Genomic DNA, 19,128 nt, shown 5'->3' on the forward strand with positions numbered 1-19,128 from the left:
TTTCTACAGCAACGTCGTTTACTTGGTTAAATAACTCATTTATCTTTTTATACTCTCTGCAGATCATAATACACCCACTCTGACAATACCGCACACCAAAGACCTAATTTTAGAAATGGTGTTTATAAGTAATCAGTTTGAAATATTGGAGCGGTCGTATGATGGTGGTTGTTGGGTTTTTTTTTTTCTGAAATACTGACGTTTGCAAGAAAGCTGCTCATAAGGAAAATTCTGATTATAACAACTCATTTAGAATAAATCAGTTTGAAATGGTTTATATAACACAGCGGTATGTGCCGTACATGAACATCCAAGTTTCTGTGTTTTTCCTTTCAGTAAGATGAGATTAAATGAAACCCCAAATGCAAGTGGTTTTGGGCACTTTTCTTTTTTTTTTTTTTTTGCTAGGCAGAGGAAATGCAGCTTCTCAGCAATTTTATGGCCAATTGGGTTGGGAGAAATAAAAAAGAAGACCAAAATTACGGAAAACAGAATTACCACCCTTGTAGCCCACCCTGCTCCTGCCCGCCCCAGCACCCTCAGCCCACCCATCCTGCTGGGGGGTCCCCTACTCCACCCGCCCTGCAAGGGCATCTCAGGCTCCTGGGCTTTGCAACCTTTTCCCTCCTCCTCATCCTAAAACATCAAACCCTGCAACACCCCCATCCCTGGGCACAGCCTGAGCCAGGAGGTCTAGGATAGGGCTTGGACTTGCTGGTGCTCTCCCACAGCCTCACCACTGCAGCGTCTCCCCAGCCATGCCGGTACCTCACCCGCCGGTGGCAGGGATGGTGGGCGCAGCCACCAATGCTGCATCTCATGGAGCATCCTCACCCTGCTCCAGGGCTGCTCTCCAGCCACCTACGGACCTGGCAAACCTGTCCCACGTGCCATGGGCTGGTGCTGGCTCCCCCCCAGGCAGCAGGGCACCGTCAGCAGCGCTCATCCACCAGCCCCTACGTTTGGATGTTCTCCCTTGGCGAAGAGGCAGAAAGCGCTCGGTGGAGCAGGGACACAGTGGGTTTTGGCTGATGCTGCATCCTCTGGCCTCGGCTGTGCGCTCCCCGCGTGATTCGGGGGGCTGCGAATTCACATTTCAAACATCATCATAAATAAAGCGAGAGTGGGAGGGTTGAAGCCTGTGATGTCTCCAGGAAATAAAGCTGAAAGATGCCCAAGGCAGCTCAGGAGAGGTGGGGGGAGAGCCCAGGGCAAGGCAGGGAAGCCCCAAACCCCTTGAATTTGAGCAAACCCTCTTCAGCTGGCCAAGGCTGGGGTTTGGTTCACAGCTCCAGGTGGAGCCGGGTCCCTCGGAGCAGCCCCAGGATGGGGAGCCCCTCCAGATCCTATTGAACACCACTTGTGATTAACAACAGCCACAACCCAGAAAGAAAGAAAACTGAGCAAGTGAAAGCTTTTAATTGTAATTTACTTTATTATTTTGTAAATGTGAATTTTACAAAGCGTTTTACAATTAATGATCACATTGGGGTTTTGTTTTTTTTTTTTTTATATTTATTTTTTTCTTCATATGAAAACAGCTATGAGCACAGTTCGAACTCGGGGGTCTTAATCTTTTCTCTTTTTTTTTTAGCTACTGATATATTGTGTCAGCCATGGCTACAAAATAACAGTCTTAACTATACAGAGTAAGAGCACATAAATACTAGTGAATAATGCACGGTAAAAAAAAAAAAAAAAGAAAAAAAAAAAAGAAGCTAGCATCGTTCGTGGCTGAGACAGTTGAGGAACATAATTCAGTGGTACTGTGAGATTTCCTTACAGCACAGAAAGTATTTTTAACAGTCATGAATTACAGTACTACTTAATACCCTATGAAGACGCTTTAAAAACAACCTTGTACTTTAAGTCCTTTTTTTTCCCAAACATTCTGTCCAAAGGATTAATGTTCTATTTGAATCAAGTGCCATCCAAATTTTCAAGTCAAAAATATTTATACATTTATACTCAGTTGTTTTTTATTTATTTATTTATAATTTCTTTTTTTTTTTTTTCTTTTTTTTTTTTTTTCTTTTTTTTCTGTCTGCTAAAAATAGTATTGCAAGTTTTGGCTTTTACCTTGACGTAAAAATCACAATTTTGTGTGCAAAACGCTTAACAGTGGAAGAAACTCATAGGAGGAGTTGAGGGGTTTCCAATGTGAGTGCGTTAGATGTCAGCCCCCCCGTGGGCCAGCGGGGCTGGGGGGACCCCCGCTCGCCTCCCACCCCCCCTCCCTGTGCTCGGGGCTCGCTTGCTCACAGCACGACCGATTCAGGGAGCAGGAGCAACGTGAACAGCAGTTGAAGCCCGAGATGGCTGGGGACTGGGAATGTGGTGGTGGGGATCTACTGTCGGGCAGGGGGCCGGGGTTTGGCCCCGTTGCCCAGTGGCCCTTCCCTACCGGTGGCGAGCTATTTCCAGAAAAACAAGCGATCTGAGCAAAACCCTGGTGGCGAAGGGCTCAGTTGGGATGCTCTGCTCCCTCAAACGCTGGTTCAGCCCTGGGCAATTCCAGTTTTGGGGGGCCGGGGGGGGGGGGTTGAACCCCTCGCCCAGCCAGAGGAGGGGAGCCCCAGTGTGTGCCACCCGCGGCCAGGCTCCCCACCACCGGCCCTGCACCCCCCAGTCCCCCCGGGGGGGCTCTCTAGGGTGAAACCACAGTTAGAAGAATTAAACGATCAAGGTGGCAAAAAGGATCCCGCTCCCCATCTTCTGGCACCGCCGGCACCATCCCTCCTCCCGAACCCCCTCCGCGGGCAGCTCCCGCCCGCGCCGGCATCACCACCACCGAACCAGCACGGGAACGTCACCGGGGCTTGGCTTTGGGGGGGGGGCTCACCGCGACCCCTGGCCAAAGCTGGACCCGCGGCACTGGGGAGCGGCAGAAGGTCATGCAGCCCTTCTGCAAAGCAGCAGCTCTGGGGACGGCGGTGCTAATTGGCGCTAACGAGGAGGAGAGGGGCTGGCTTCTACACTATATGGCAGCTGCAGGTAACTTGTATGCTTACACTCCGTTTTCTTTAAAGGTGCTTGGTATAATTTTAGATATATAATATACATGTAATATTGCTAATAGTCAAGCATAAGAATAAAGGTGCAGACATACCATAAATACTGATGCTTTGATTTTACACTGTCAGACCTAGATGAATGCAGTTTCCTATTCACATTATAAAGCAGCCCCAAATTCTATAATTTAAAATAGTGTCGTAAACAAAGAGGAGGAAGGAGTCGGTTATGATCTGATCTTCTTAATCTGTTTTCCTTGGAAAAAATGATCAAAAAATTCTAAGGCACTCAGGAAAGCCGCATACAATCGATGGACTGCTCTGTTCTCACCTTACATTCAGTATTTGAAAGGGGTTACTTTTTTTGTTGTTTTTTTGTTGTTTTTTTCTTTTTTTCCCGGAAGAATACAATCATTACCATATAACATTTTCAAACATATCATTAATCCTCCACACACAGGAAACATTAGTGCAAAATGCTTGCCCTCATCTACCAGATAAGGAAAAACCCAACGCCCTTCACATTTTAGAAGTTTGCCTTCCTAGTAATAATAATTAATTAAACAAACAAACCCAAATAAAAAAAAAAAAAAAGGAAAGAAAAAAAAAAGAAAGAAAAAACCCCCAAAATATACAGGAAGTTGTGCTAGGTATAAAAATATATATTTTCACTGTGCAACTTGACTCTCTCCAGACTCTCTGTCCTAAGCCATTCAAGTACTGCTGCTGCTGCCCCCCCCGGCCTGGCAGGGCCGTCTGTCTGGGTGCGGGTTTGGTCCAAATTCATCCCTACAGCCAACATCAAATCCCGGCGGGAGGGCTCGGCACGCTCACCAAACCCCAGCAAGCGCCAAAAAGGAGGAGGAATCCTTTGCGATATCTTTTATTATATATATATATACACACATACATATATATATATAATATGCGCACAGACACACACAGAAGGGACAACTTTTGATCTCCGACACCCAGATCCGCTCCCAGCTTGCCTCAAAGTTTGGGCAACCCCAACGTTTTGGGGAGGCAACGGGGGGCTGGGGGGGTCCTCAGCCAAAACTGACCCCCTGAGCCCCACCAACCCAGCCAATCTGCCCAAGAGCTGGTCCCCCAGCAGCTGCTCCCAGGGGGATGGGGACAGCCCCAGGGCCAAGGAACCGGACTGCTCCTTCTCCTTGGGGGTGGCTGGGGAAGAAGCCCACCCCAAGCTCAGCCCTGTGGTCCCTGGTACATCCCCTGCTCACACTTCTCCTCTGGCCATATGCCCCCCAGCACAGCAAGCACTGCCGGGCATCACCGCGCAGAAGGAGCATCCTCCCGCGGTGCTACCAGGCTGGGAAGAAGCGGCACCAGCTCCAGGCTTCACCAAGAGCATGAGTTTTGTTTGCTGATCTGGGTAAAGTGCAAATAGAGCCGCCAGCCGCGCTCGTCCCCACTACTCCAAAGCATCGCACACCTCTGCACCGGCTCATCCTGCCACCACCCACGCCAGCCCCATGCCACCGCTGCCAGCAGTGCACCCGCTCCGGGGCACCGTAGTCCGCCCAAGACAAGCTGTGCAAGATGTGAGGCAGAAACCACCCCATCATCAATTTTATTTTTTTTTCTCAGGGCAAGGAGCAGTGGAACAGGTGAAGTGCCAGGCAGCTTTGTTACTCCAATGCGAAAAACTGCTTCAAGTATCAAAGAAAACAAAACAAACAGCCAAAAGTTGGGTTATCCTCTCCCCGCTCCCCCTTTCCCAGTGGAAATACAAAGAAGGAAGAAAACCCTGAGCAAAAAGCACTGTCTGGATTCAGGAACCAAAGCAGGAAAGAAGAGCACAGCCACAGTAGCCTTCAAAAGTGACTCTGTGCACCTTGCACTTGTTCATAGTCCCAAACGTGTTAAAGAACAAGCTGCAAATATTAAAGCAGGCCCTTCAGTCACAGTAAAATTAATAATTAAAAAAGAAAAGGAAAAAAAAAAAAGCCATACGCGGCTTTCACGCACTGCCCCCATCCCTTGGGGACACCCCAGCCTCAGCATCCCGGTGGGTGCCCAGCATCCCCCTGCAGCCGGTGTGAAGCTGCAGCCCAGCGCCCTGTGAGGGCCTGGTCAGCGGGAAGGATCACGGTTACGGCGGGGGATCCCTGAAAGCCAACACAGCCTGGGGACATCAGCTTTCAACAACAACAACAACAGACAAATAACTCAACATTGGGCTTTTCCCCAAAAGGGCCTGTCTGGAGGATGAGCAAGGGGAGAAATGCTTCCTCCTCCCCAAAACCTCTTCACAGAAGGGCACAAAGCTACTATTTTTTTTTCCTTAGTTTTTTTTTCATCCAATAGACTCCAAATTAATAAAAAGTGAGAGGCTGGTTGGCCTGGGGAGGAGGGGAGGGTGCAGCAGGTGAGCCCCACGTGCTGGTGGTTGCCCCACGCTCCAGTGCGGATGCTGCTGGGAGCCACCGCCAAGAGCTCCCAGTTCCATGCCCTTTGGAGCAGGAACAATGTGCTTTCCATGCTCAGATTCCTCTGCAAAGCCCTTCGCCGGCGGCTGAGGGGGGGAGGTGGCCCCAGGACTTGGCCCGCCTGCCCGCACACCCTGCTGCCGTGGGGTGCAGTGGGGCGCACGAGCCCGTTCACCCAACAAGCGGGTGACGTGAAGGTGCAAGCAAGGAGAAACAAATGAAAAGGAGGAGCTGGGAGGGAGAGAGAGAGAAACCAAACCCCAAACCCAGCCGTATTGGGGAAAAAACCCGACAACAACCACAACACCGGCCAGGGTCTCCACCTGCATCCCACGCAGTCCTTCCGACACGTGCAAGCCTGAACTCCCGCGGAACCATCCCTGCTCCCAGGAACTGGATAAAACTCCCCGAGACAACGGCACCAAGTCCCCGCCAGCCTCCGGCCGTGGCTGGGCACCGCAGCACCCTGCCCTGCAGCACCCTGCCCGCCAGCACCCACGGCGAGGGGCTCCCTCCAACACCAGAAGCCTTTAACGATTTCCCCCACCCTGTCCCACTTGGCTAGAGCCCTCCTGCTAGAGACAAACATCACCAGTCACAGCACTTGTACCCTAACACACCTTGCTTTCCTGTTAAGTGACGGTAAAACTTTCTTTAGAGGACAAGGTTAACGATGGCTTTACTTCTGAGCTGAGTAATGGATGGGGTGGTGATGACGGGGGGGTGGTGGTGGTGGTTGGGGGGGTGGCTAGCTTTTCTCCTCCCCTTCTTAAAATAAAATAAAAAATAAAAAAAGGAAAAAAAAAAAAGAAAAAGCTACAATCTTATAGACTAACCTCAGGAATATCAAAAAAGGAGCCCAATATTTTTTTTTAAGTAGGTCGCCACAGACCTAGTCGTTTACAGTATAACGAATGCGATTATTTCCTTCATAAATTTTAAATACAAGCAGAATAAAAATCACATTTTTTTCAGGCAACAGTAGCAGTTCAGTAGGTAAGTGGCTTGATCACATTTTTTGTTTTGTATTAGTAATGCATGCAAGCAGCTTTAGTATTACAGATCCCTTATAGGTCATGAAATGTTTGCTCTCTTTATAAAGTCCCTCCGTAAGTACCATCTTGTCTTCTCACGGGAGTTTCAGGCCGGCTGGAGGAACCCGAACCTTGTTCAAAAGGTTGCGGAGTGCTTTGGGTATCCGATGCCATAGCATCTGTGGCAGCTGCCTCCTGTATCACAGAGCCAGCCCCTTCGGCATCCTCGCTCTGTTCAAAGGACTGGTTGGATCCATTGCTTAGCTCTACGTTCACCGTGTTAGTTCTCAAGGCTACTATAGTTCCTGAATCGCTCCTCCTTTCTGCATAGATTCGCTGCTCAAAGACCTGAGCAGTGTTGGGCTGGAATTCAGGATCCAGGGGGACACTGTTTGTGGTGGAGCCCATGACTGTGCGGTACATCTCCATCCCTTCCGGCAGCATGGACTTAATCTTCGGCAGCCAGCGTTTGCGGACCCGGCGGGCGTTGGTGCACATATCGGCTGCTATAACATTCATCTCGCTTTCCTTAAAGCTCGGGGCAAAATTCTGACAATACACTGCAAAGACAGGGATACACAGAGCTGAGGATTCAGAGAAAGCAATACGAAAGCGGCACAAGGTGATCAGAGCCGCTGCCCCATCCTAGAGACCTGCCACGAGGCTTACGGTGGGCGAGTGCCACGGAGCGCACGCTCACCCACGGACCAGCGCTCTCGCAAGGAGAGACTTACAGGCAAGGACTCCTCGGCTTGAAATAGAGACAGTCAAGAAGGGATAAAAGCAGAAGGCATAAAAATCCGGAGTGGTGTGGGGAAGGGGGCTGGAGAAGGACCACTTGCTCCCCAGGGACCTGGTGAGCCCCAGAGGACCAGGCTCCTGCCTGCAGGATGCAGCTTCCAGCCGGAGCATGGCACCCCCGGCCGCAACACGCTGGGATAGCCAAAAGCAGAGATGGACACAGAAAAGGTCAACACAAACTCCTCAACAGTAGATCCATCAAGGGCTCTTAAAACCACGGTGGTGCAGGCACAGCTGCGGGGCTGGAAAATGTCAGAGCGGCTCCTGACCGAGCAGAGGAGACCACCCAAAGGACTGTCCCTCTGCCTGTCCCCCACCTCCTGCCTGCCACTGCAGAGCCACCCGGCGCTGCATGGACCGCTCCAGCATACCTCCACCAGCCCAGCGGCTGGCACGTACCCTGCCGGAGCCCAGCAACACCTCGGCTGCAGCCCTGCTCCTCCGTGGGGGCCAAGCACCTGATGGTACAGAGCAACGTTCGAGGAACTGCCACGGTGAATAATGATCAACTAAAGCTTGTGGGCAGGGGGAAGGTCAGGCAGTGAGAAGTCATCTTACGCCCTGACACATGGCACCACGTCGTAGGCACTGTCCCGAAACAGCGATGCCTTTCTGACCTCTGAAGGTATCTGCAAACCTTAGCAAGGACCACGGCTGGAAGGTCCAGAGCCAGGGCTCTCCAGGGCAAAGCTGCTAACAGGGAGGCTGTTTCAGGAGAGCACAGGCTATGGGTAAGCACCACCAGCACACTTCAGCGGTTTTGTCTTTCTGTATTGGACATCTGGCATCTTAGCCTTTCTCTCCACGTGCTACAGATCTCAGAGGGTGGCTGGAAGGCCCCCAGAGTTCAGCAGCGCAGCAACAATTAGGGAGAGGAAAGATTTATCTTCCCAATCTTCAAAATAAAATAAAAAAAATGCTTAGAGTTTCATTTCCAGCACGGTAATATTTACATAAAGATTTACTATCCCGAATCCAGTGGGGGTGAGAGAGCACATATTGCTTTTCCACTGTATATCAAGCCAACGGTAAATGGGCTTCGCTGCACTAACCCGTCAGGGTTTCCTCCACCACCCAGGTCCTCGCTCTCCACCTTTTGTCTCACAACAGCTCTTCGTATTCAGGGGTGACTGCAAGAGCCAACTATTTAACTGTTTGTTTCTGCTGCCTGCTGTCAATAATTAAACTACCTTGATGGAAGTAACAACCCCCTCCTTTTCTTGCATTAACACCAGGCACCGGGTACAAAGACGCACAGTGAAGCAGGCAGCCCTGCGCATCCCAGCCCTGGCTAAAGTTAGGGCACCGTGTAACCACACAGACACAGGGGATCTTACTTGCAGGACAGCAGAAGGGGTGTTAAACAGCTGAACCTTTCGTACCCCCAGCTCTGAGACAGAGCTCAGCAGCTCTACAGAAAGACAGACTGACTAGCCGAGCCACCTGGCACGACACAGAACTTCACAGTTCAGATGTTGAAGCCAAAAGCTCCTGTTGCTTCATGCAACCTTTTTAAAAGGCAATTATTTGCAGCAGGACTCTCATGTGATGTATTTTTTTAAAAAGATAAGTTTACAAAATATATTCCAAGGAAGTAAGGCTGTAAAACTAACCAGTGAGCCACCAGTGAGATGGAGAGCAGATAAGCCCATGCTGAGGCAGGCAGCAGTTCCCCTGATTCCTGGGGACCCCCTTATTGCTGAAGACCCAAAAATCCAGGGCACCACAAGGCACCTCCCAGCACAGTGGGGGGAGCACCCCTGCAAGATGCGTGGAGGATGCTCTGCCCCAGTAAACCCGGGGGCTGGGCAGAGCCCTGCACTCGGATGATCCGAATGCCAGCCAGGGCCTGGGGGCATAAGAGCCAACACACAGACATGACCCGTTTCAGTGGTTTCAAGCTCTGGGCATTGCCAAAAACATGATTTCAATTTCCTTCTTAGAGAACCTACCAGTAAAATAATTAACTGCAAGATCAGGGCTTTAAAATATAGCAAACCAGTCAAGTAGAAATAATGTTTTATATTAAAGATACTGTCAAAACCCACCGAAAATTAACTTGAGCCCCACAAAACGGTGCAAAATAAAAAAAAAAAATAGATTTTCCTGTAACCTAATTTCACCATATATAGCTCCCATTATTATGCAACAGAGATGGCCTTCCCTGCTTAGGTTTCGGCTTTGCTCTCGGCATGCTGTTCCAACAGAGCAGCAGTAAATCTCTCTCCTTACATTTGACTGCATTAAGAACCCTGCTGTCCAGGGGCTTCCTGCTGGGATCGCTCGTGGAGGACCGGATTCCAGTTCCGCAGCTGTTGGCAAGCGTGTTCCTGCAAGAAAGGCAAAGGAAGATTCTTACACCAGGGACTCCAGGGCACAGCCACTGCCTTGTCCTCTTCCCTTTAGGTTCTTACAGAGAGATCATGCGATTTTAAGGTATGGAATTGGAAAACCTCCTGCTCAGGTTCAAGCATCATTAAGAAAAAGCACAGAAATCATTGCAGCACATATAGAGGATGAAGCACCCGTGACACTTTATCTATTCACATGGTTAAACCACCAGAAAACAACCCCAATCCCCTGGGGGGCACACAGAGCAAGGGGACATACCTATCAAAGAAGGTGGCCAGAAGACGTCTCAGAAGGACCTTGTGTTTGACACCGGCACAGAGGTGGCAATTCATCAGCTGCCCCCGGGTGATGTAAACACCTGAGCCTGGAAGGGTTGGAGAGGGAGAATTCCGAATTAAACCCTTGCCTCGCTGGCAGTATCACCTCTGAGCCACCACCGAACTGCTCCTCTGGGGCCGCTCCTGCTCGGTCCTGAGGCTGGGGTGCCACAGGAGCTCTGCATTCCTCATATGCCGCTGCAAAAACCCGACAAGGATGGCAGGATTTTTGGAAAAGCCTAGCAAGGACTGTTACTGCATTCCCTTGGGGTCTTGGCAAGTCCCAGGTAATAATAATTCCTCATTTTATCTGTACAGAAAGGAAGTTGATGGAAATTCAGTGAAAGGACTCTCTTTCTCTTGCAAATACACACAGCGCAAGGCTTTATACTGTGGGTTTATATGTGCAGATCAGATTATTTATTCTTTCTGAAGGAAGAAAAACCCCAATCCAATTGGCCTTTTCTTTTCTCAAGTGAAAGATCGTAGAACATACAGCTAGAAAGGAAAGAAAAAACCCCATCCAGCACAGAAAAGGTACTTGGTTACACTACAGATCTAACAGTTTCCAAAAACCTCAGCCCATCACCTCTGGATACTTCTGGCGAGCAGGGAATTTTCCTTCTAATGCTCAGGAGCTGCTGACTTTGAAACACACTGCCTTCAAGGATGTTCTCTGGGAAAAAAAAAAACGGAGCCCCTGCCAAAGCAGCTTTAGACGTCCAGGGGTTTGGCAGTGCTTTACAGCAGGTTTCTTATCAAAAACCCTTCTACACTGCACGTAGCTCTCACAGACCAAACCGCTCCTGCCTCAGCACTGGCTTGCAGGAAGACCTCATCCTATTTTTCAAGTGTACTGTTATATGAGAGGGTTATGGGATTTCCTTTTAATTAAGATTAAATAATGGGTCGTATCTAGATCCAGAACATACTCTGTTCTCAAGATATAAAAACATCTACCGGAGAAATAAAATTACCTCCTGGATTCCCAGGAAAGCCTTCAGGTGATTGTCCCTGATCTTCCGGATGAAGGCAGAGCTTCAGGGCAGCCCACGCCGGGGGGTCTGCGCCAGGGCAGGCACCCAGCAGCAACCCCAGCCCAACCCTCTGCCCAGGGATGGCTGCCTGCGCCCCCCTGGCATCGCGGGCAGCCCAGGCCACCCCTCCTGCCTGGAAAATAGCCAGCATTGCTCTGGATCCCTGAGCCACCCGGATCCCCGAGCCATCCCGCTTATGCCAGGGCTTTTCCACATTCTCTTCCGCGCACGGCATCCATCCATCAGACACACCACCAGGGCTGCAAGGCTGGCTGAGGACCTTCTTGTAGGCAGCTGCTGAAGTTTGCGGAATCGAATCATGGCATGAAAAACCATCAGAGGGGAAAGGAAAACACCCTGAATGGAGAGCTGGGAAAAACTGCTGCCGCGGGATCCTCCCGCGTGCTCCGGGGTCATCCCCGCTCCTGGGTCTCACCAGGTTTGAGCCAGGAATTAGCTTCCTTCAGCAGCGGTATTTTAAGAGGTAAGCCATCACGGGGAACACCAGATGCTACCGAGGGTAACTTCACTTTAATAAATAAAAAAATCACCCAGGCAGCCACGACCGGTTAGTGATATTAATCTACTTTTTTCCCCAGATTGAAAAATGTAAATCAAGCAGAGCTGCCTCAAGCCAATTTGCAGCTCTCGCTGTGAAAATAACCTGCACCACTCGATGGTTTTAAGAAGTCTCACATAAAATGGAAATGGGTACAAAATGAATATTCCAGATACAAATAAATACTTGTGGTTGTACACTGTGTTGCAGCGCGTGCATTTTACTTCTGACTTCCATCAAAGCCCCATCCTCTGTCAGATGGAAACCGTTCTGGGCATCCCCTGAAATCCTGATTCCTTCTACAGACAAAAATAAAATTATGCTACCTACCAAGAGATAAAGGACCAGAAAGGACAACTGATTTGGGTTGATGGCACTGCCACACATCCTTTTTGTACCAAGGGCTTGATAGATATTAATTAAACCTCCCCGCCTGGGCTGCCGCTACGGGCTGTCGTGCAAAGATCGCTCCATCCCAACAGTGCTGCATCCCAGGGAAAACACTTCACAACAGCATGGCTGCGAGCTGAGAGACCACTGCAGCAAAGTGAAGCTGGGGGAAACTTAGAAAAGCAGAATATAATTATTGAAACTAGAATTTAACCTAGACTCTCCGGTCAAACATGCGCCTCCCGTGCAGCTCTCAGGGTACCGGGCTGCAGGCTGGCACGGCCACTGTTTCACGGCTACCAGACTGCACTCTTTATCCAGCTCTGGCACCACCAGTATCATTAAGAGCTAAACAGCACCATCTTCCCCCTCAAGTTGGCCATAAATCCTTGATAGAGAAGGAGTGAATTCTCCCATTATTATAAATTCCCCCCCCCAAAAATGGAAATGGAGATATAAGAAAGGACCAAACCCAATTCCTTCTCTTCCTTCCCACTGCAGCGTTTGACCATTTAGTAACGCCCCCAGGTTTTAAAAATCTTCTGCAGGCTTTTCAAAGCTTCTTCACTGACACAAATTTTATCTCCATTGCTTTGTAAATCTTATAATGCGATAGGGTGGGTTTTTTTCCCCATTGGCTTTTTTTTTTAGATCTGTGCATCTAAATCAAAACACAATTGCGATGCAGCCCACACCAGTCAGGAAGAACACAAGCTGGAGAATTCAATTAAAATGCTAAATTAATTCAATTGAATAAATCCTGTTAATGACACATTTTTCTATCAGCAAATTAAAGGAAACTTAGAACTTTTAAAAAGATGATTGGTGAATGAATAATCCAGAAAGGCATGGCAAGGGCACACCAGATGCATGACTCCAGCAATGGTGCAAGCAAGATGGAAGAACATGTTTCAGGAAGTGAAATATCAGCGATCCCCAGGCGCTCTCGAGCAAAGCAAAGTTACCCCCTCGTTACCTGCAACAAGCTCAAGTTTCTCTCCAGGATCTCCCTCCGAGTAGAGTTTTGGGTGGCAACGGTATCCAATTTGACTGATAAGACTGGCTGGGAGAGCAACTAGATCCCGTCGTATGAGGACACAGGAACGGTTCTCCAGTGGGATCTGCTCTGGCTTCTCTTGAGCAACTTCAAAATTAAAAGGGAAAACCATTAAAACAGTTTATTATGCAGGCACAACATTAACAGAAGGTCAGATTTTGACTTTTTCACATAGCTGCTGGAAATATTCCTCCCTCCAGAAGCACAATCCTTCGCTAGGGCTACGGGAACGCAGGGCAGATGCCACCTGAAAGCACGGAAAGATCCCCTGGTCTCCCCCATCATCTACCACAGCGGTCTCATATGCACATTCAGGTTCTGTGAGAGGGATTCTTAGAATCTAATTATGCTTTAACTTTTCCTAAGTTAATCATTTATGAAAATGGGCAACTCTGCACAGCTGGCATTGTTCTGCAAGTGCAGCATACGGAGCTGGCTTCCCCAAACGCTCCCAGAAGAACGGCAGGTTACTTCACCGGGGGTTTCTAAAACAGGCACTAGACTGACAAATACCTGCATCAGCACTGTAACTGCTCCCCCTGATTTTTTTCTTTCCTGCTGAAGTGAAAAACCAGACTCTGCAGAGACCCACTGCACCGAGAAAGGTCATCATAGCCTTCCCCAGGGATGGCACCCACCAGCCACCTGCTGCAAGCTCAACTCACTCTCCCAAGCGCCTTGTCCTTACTCTGCCTCTTGCAGGCTAACATGTCCTCTCTATAACGAGAGAAAGCCCAACCAACCAGTCAAAAAAATATTAGTAAGCTGCAGCTTCAAACCCAAATCACCATGTTTTGCCAGGGTGCAGCTGGGACCCGCCCCAGCGTGCCACCCCTGGAGTCCACCACTGCCCATCAGCAACCAGTAACACTGAAAAGCTGGAAGCACTCAGCTGTCCTGCCAGCACCCAGCACTTCCTAAAGCACATTTACAGTTGCAAGTCCAGAGGCTTGCTTAAAATGATGATTTTTGACAGCAAAAGAGGACTGACACGGGTGTACATCAACTCCAGCTGCACGGGGACGTAGTGGGAGCAGTTACAGTTCTGAATTGCAGCCCAGCGCTACAACGCTCCATCTTTTTTCCCCCCAAGCTGTCTGATAATGTGGCAAGTGCCACACATAAAATCAAAGCCAGCTCTGTGCTTCAATATCTGTGAATACAGAGAGAAGAAAAACCCCCAGCAATTAGCGTTTCTGAACTCAAAATGTCTCCTACTCAAGAGATGTCTTTTCCTGCAATTATTTCGGTGTTCTGGGGGGCACTTTTCCTCTCTCTAGATAAAATAACAAGTTTTGCAGACTTGTTGCTGCAGTAACCAAAGGGCGATGGCTCCCGTACAATGGGAGCAGTGTTCTAACTAGGACATGCCCCACGACGCCGTGCTGTGCCGTGGCATCCTATCGCAGGCACGGGGCTGGGAGCATCCCCACCCTCATCGCTCCCTCCTTCCCTAAAAAGTCGGCATGCCAGGAGGATGCCCCTTGCTTGTGGAGCCGCACCGCAGCAGAGGAGCCTTTCCTTCAGCGCTTAAGGACCAAACAGCAGCAGAACCGTTCACGCAACGGTTTTAAACCAACTTCTCTTGGCCGATTCTTCAGGCAAAGTGGCAGGGCTCTGTAGGGCTGATGTGCGGTCCCCCTGACATACCAATTTTTCACCAGCTGCAGTATTTCCCTGTTGAATAGCGCTCCCAAGCATCCCGGCACCCTCTCCTTGGAGACGGGAGTCATCTTCTGCTCAGGCAGAGGAAGCATCTCAAAGACCTGCTGTATTTCTGATGCTTTCAAAGAGCAATAAACAGAGTATATCCAATTTAATACTAGTATTTTCCAGCTTAAAGAAATCAAAAGCAGAGGGGCACCGGGTTTGGGGGCACTAAGACCCAGGGGGCCCCACTCTGCTGTCCTTCCCAGGATTTTCGGCTCTGGCAAGGCACGGTCACCAAGGCAGGCTGCAGCACAAGGGCCATGGCAAAATAAATGCAGATCTCAAGGGGAGAGGAAACAGGAGGTGGGACACCACAGCTGGCTCCCCCCTCAGAGTCCTCTGCAGGTTACACCCAAGCTGAACTAAAAGGTAAAATTATATATACCACCACACACGAGCCTGAGGCATCCAAGGTCCTCAGTAGCAGCAACAGAAGGTAGGTGAATGATGCTATTAGGGGTAAAACAGAATTTGACAACAGTTTTTTGTGCTAAATGCACATCCCTGAGCCGTCAGACAACAGGACAGGTGAGGATGAGGCCGTGCCCGTGCACGGGGCTCCTACTAATTGCAGGCAGCTCGTCAGGGTGAGCATTCAGCAGCACTGGGCTCTCCACGGAGTCACTGCTTCAGCTGCCCGGCGGGAGCAGGGAAACCATCCCAGCCCTTCCCGAGCACGACGCTCCACCCAGGCTGTGCAAAACTGCATTTTTAATATTTCATTTTTACTCTTAACTAATGACTCGGGTCAAAAGCGCCCACGATATTCGTCACCACCTAAAAACCAGCAGATGTTAAGCTGCTGAAGGGAAGCTGGGCAGATTCTCAGTTTCTTATTTTTTAGGCGATATAAAGGCTGCGGGTCTCCAGTGAAAGCGGTTGCAATCAATACCCGAAATGAGACAGAGTTCAGAGCAGGAGAGGCAGGAGAAGGTCCTCACAGCTTGTGACCTGATATTGCTGTAAAGGGAACAGGAGAGAACTCAGACTTGAACGGCCATCAGCCGTGCCCTCCTGCCTGCTTCTCCATCAGGGCTGCTGTCACCGGAGAAATTAAACACCTCCAAGCAGCAAACAGCTACAGCGGACAAGGACAAACCTACCTGCTCCACCACTTTCCATAGGCAAACATTCAGTAAGGAACAATATTTGGGCAAAGAAACCCTAAGGTAGCAGTAATGAGGCAGGCAAGAGAAAGATCGGCACAAGCACCGTGTTCATGCTGCCCTCCTGGAAAAATTGTTGAAGGATTTGGTGTCAAACCTCTTCCCTGAAAGAAAAGCAGCTTTTCAGGAAGACAATGCTGCCGCGCTGGTTGGTGACAATCCTGCCTTGCAGAAATTCTTTGCTTTTGAAGACATTTCGCTTCCTACACACGGAGCCATCAAGAAGTTTACATTTCTTCCTGTGAAATCAAATACTTCATAAAACAAGCTAAAATTCAGGCTAAAAAGACCAAGGGTAACTCAATCCCACTATTCTATTTTGGTTACATCTGTCCCTCTGGCTCGCTGTCTGTAAATCTCTTATTAAACACAGGCATGAATCATTTTTTGGACTTTGTTGCCGTTAAAGCACTAGCACAAATTCAACGATACTAAACAAAAACAACCAAAGATTTCGGCCTTTCAGTGCCACCTCAATTCAACAGATAGCCATCGGTTATGTAAAGAAGCAGGATACAAGAGACACTTTGGTCCCATGTTTTCAAAGAAAGCCCGTCTGTTTGGCCTTTATGCTCTGAAGAACAGGATAGTATTCGCTTCTAATTAATTTGTATCTTCAGAGAGCAGCGGCTCCTTCCCTTTGAATGAAAGGGCAAACAATGTGAAGTATTGTTTAATACAGTTTTGTTCTCCACCAAGAAAGGAGCCTACCAGCTAGCGGAGAGGGGCAGGAAATCATTACAGAGGAAGCAACGGGAGCTGCCAGCCAAACACTGGTATGTTTTATTTATTCAGATATGTGCTTTCATCCCAAACTTACATGGATGCTGCAGCTGGCAACAAGTGGTCCAGAACGGGAAATATCCCAGGTTTTCTGGCTGAAGCAGCAGCCTCAAACCAACTCACCGGTCCCCACTCTGAGGAAAACTGGAGTTGTGGGAATTAATCCATGGCTCCGGGTTTTGCGTGACACTAGGGGCACGTGTCTTCGTTGTCCCTAAAACATACCATCCGGCTCAGAGGTACCATCCGGCCCAGGGGTCCGTTACATGTGCTGAGCCCACCATGGTTTTGGTGATGCCAAGACAGCTGCACATCTGCACATCCCACCCGAGGTGCCTGGGACCAGAGATGCTGAGCCCTGCACAGCTCCCACTGACCCTCATCGGTGATGGGCAACAAGGTGCTCCGGCAGGTGCTGAGGGGCTGGCAGCGCTGGGATTTTCTGGCCGCACACCTGGCACCAGTCTTCACTTATTTCCTTAGTTCCCAACAATTCAAACACCAGGGCTTCAAAATTACTCGTGAACCCCCAGTTCTCACCAGTCTGGGTTCTCTGCCTCACCATTTACCACATATAAACTTCAACATACTCCCGTGGGTAAGCAACAACTTTTTTCCATTTTAGGAATGAGATACAGAAAGATCAGAGGGATGGTCCCTCACCCAAAAGTTAACATTTACAGAGCTCCAGCATGAAACTGCAAGTCACGAGCCCTGGTCCACCCTAAGGGTTGCAAAACCAGTTCCACCTGCTCCACCACCAGCCACCACGTATGCAAACGCATGGATAATTCTCCCCTTCGTTCTCTACATGGTGAGAAGTCTCTTTTCAAACAGCAATATTTTACAAACATTTTTATCCCATTAGCCTATTTTCCACTGGCAGTGGGATTACCCCAAAAATAGCATCCCTGCCCCAGCCCTGGCATCACCAGCATCCGCCTGTGTGTGTAAACCTGTACCACAGGGGACACACGCACGCACCACGGGACAGATATATGACATAGTCCCAATGAGGATAGTTTATGTTTTACAAATAGTACATTTATAACAACGTACTGGAATGCAGCGATTTGATTTGTGACCTATTTATACAGGGAGGTAATCTGGAATTAGTATAGTAAAAATATTACTGGTTTATAAATACCCCTATCTTGCCTTCGCTTCAGATCTCAGCCAGGAGTGAAACATCTGCCAGCCTAAAATTAAACATCTGTGTTTTATGGTGAGAAAACCAGGACTGGAAATTTAATGCCAAAAAAGGCCAGAGGCTGAGCACCCCTGGCGTGGGCTCTGCCTTCCTCCCGCTGCTCAGCACCACTGGTCCCCACGCAGGATGGGCGATGCTGGCGCCGGCCGTCTCCTGTCGGCACACTGGTTCTTCCAGCAGTAGGGCTGTTTGAAACCCTCAGCAAAAAGCCCAAGGAAAAGTGCTCCGGGGAATAAACAGGGCATCCTTGCTCGACCATATTATTTCCTACAAAAACGCCAGCTCTTTGCTGGCCAGCATCCCTCCGTGTGCAGCACTGTCAGACTGGCACCGCACGGCACTGGTCCTCGCAGGATCACATCGCTATTCCCGCGGTTAGAACAGCTACTTTATTACAGCTGCAATTATCAGGTGTCGCAAGCTGTGATTTACATCGTTGCAGCATGTCATTCCCAGGCTCAGTTCGGGATGCTGCACGGAGTCACTCATTATGGATTCTGGGTTGTTTCTTGCCCTCTTTCCTTACTGTCAGGAATCAGAGGCCAGGAGAGAAAACTATTCTCTCAGCTAATTACCACAACTATTCTATAATGGCTATTTTAGATGAATTTTTAATGAAGTGTGCTCTTGTCAGTTCAGGATTTCGTAACTTTCAAGTCCAGCCTTTACATTCCAGCCATTTGCTGCATAAAGATTTTTCCTCTCCCCTGCAAACTAGTGCAGCAGGAGCAGGGGAGGAGGACGGACCCTCGCGCAACTTCGCTTGCGCCTGTCAAAATTAAATTAACTGCATCTGCTAAGCAGCAAGCTGACTGACAAGAACGCGGTTCAGTGCAGAAAAACGCCGAGCATCTGCAAGTCCTGCTGAAACCCACTTCAGATCAGGCCCACGACGCTGTAATTAACAAGGATAAAAATACTTTGCTTTTGTTTAATATTTTCTGGAGTTGTGCGTTCTTCAGATCAGATGCTAGAAACCTCATTAAGTCTCACTCATGTCCTCAAGGCCCACATGTTCTCCACAACCAGACCCAGTTATAAAATAAGGAGCCATTTTCCATGCTCGCAGCCTGCCGCAGCAGCAGGCGGGGACAGGGACGGCGGCGGTGACACCGCAGCCACCAAGCATGGCCAGTGGCTGGTGGGAGCTGAGGCACCTTTTCCTACATCCCTCTGCAAGCCGGTGCCCTGTCTACCGACACCTAAACCTCACCCTCCCATCAGCCCACATTTGAGACTGGGTTTATA

The 19,128-nt window shown here is 49.3% G+C and overlaps 1 protein-coding gene across 4 annotated transcripts in view; it reads right to left on the minus strand.

Annotated features, from left to right (window-relative positions):
- Positions 1–2,041: 2,041 nt before the first annotated feature.
- The window catches only part of NACC2 (NACC family member 2), a 61,703-nt gene continuing 44,616 nt past the window's right edge, over positions 2,042–19,128 (minus strand). For all 4 annotated transcript variants that reach the window (XM_040605756.1, XM_040605758.1, XM_040605759.1 and 1 more), the window contains exons 3-6: positions 12,931–13,098; positions 9,910–10,015; positions 9,532–9,629; positions 2,042–7,058 (exon numbers count right to left, since the gene is read on the minus strand). In XM_040605756.1, coding sequence (XP_040461690.1) covers positions 6,559–7,058; positions 9,532–9,629; positions 9,910–10,015; positions 12,931–13,098 — 872 coding nt within the window. In that variant the 3' untranslated portion in view covers positions 2,042–6,558. The remainder of the gene's footprint in view (positions 7,059–9,531; positions 9,630–9,909; positions 10,016–12,930; positions 13,099–19,128) is intronic.

The sequence above is a fragment of the Falco naumanni genome, chromosome 9 (assembly GCF_017639655.2).
Source record: "Falco naumanni isolate bFalNau1 chromosome 9, bFalNau1.pat, whole genome shotgun sequence".
NCBI lineage: Eukaryota > Metazoa > Chordata > Aves > Falconiformes > Falconidae > Falco > Falco naumanni.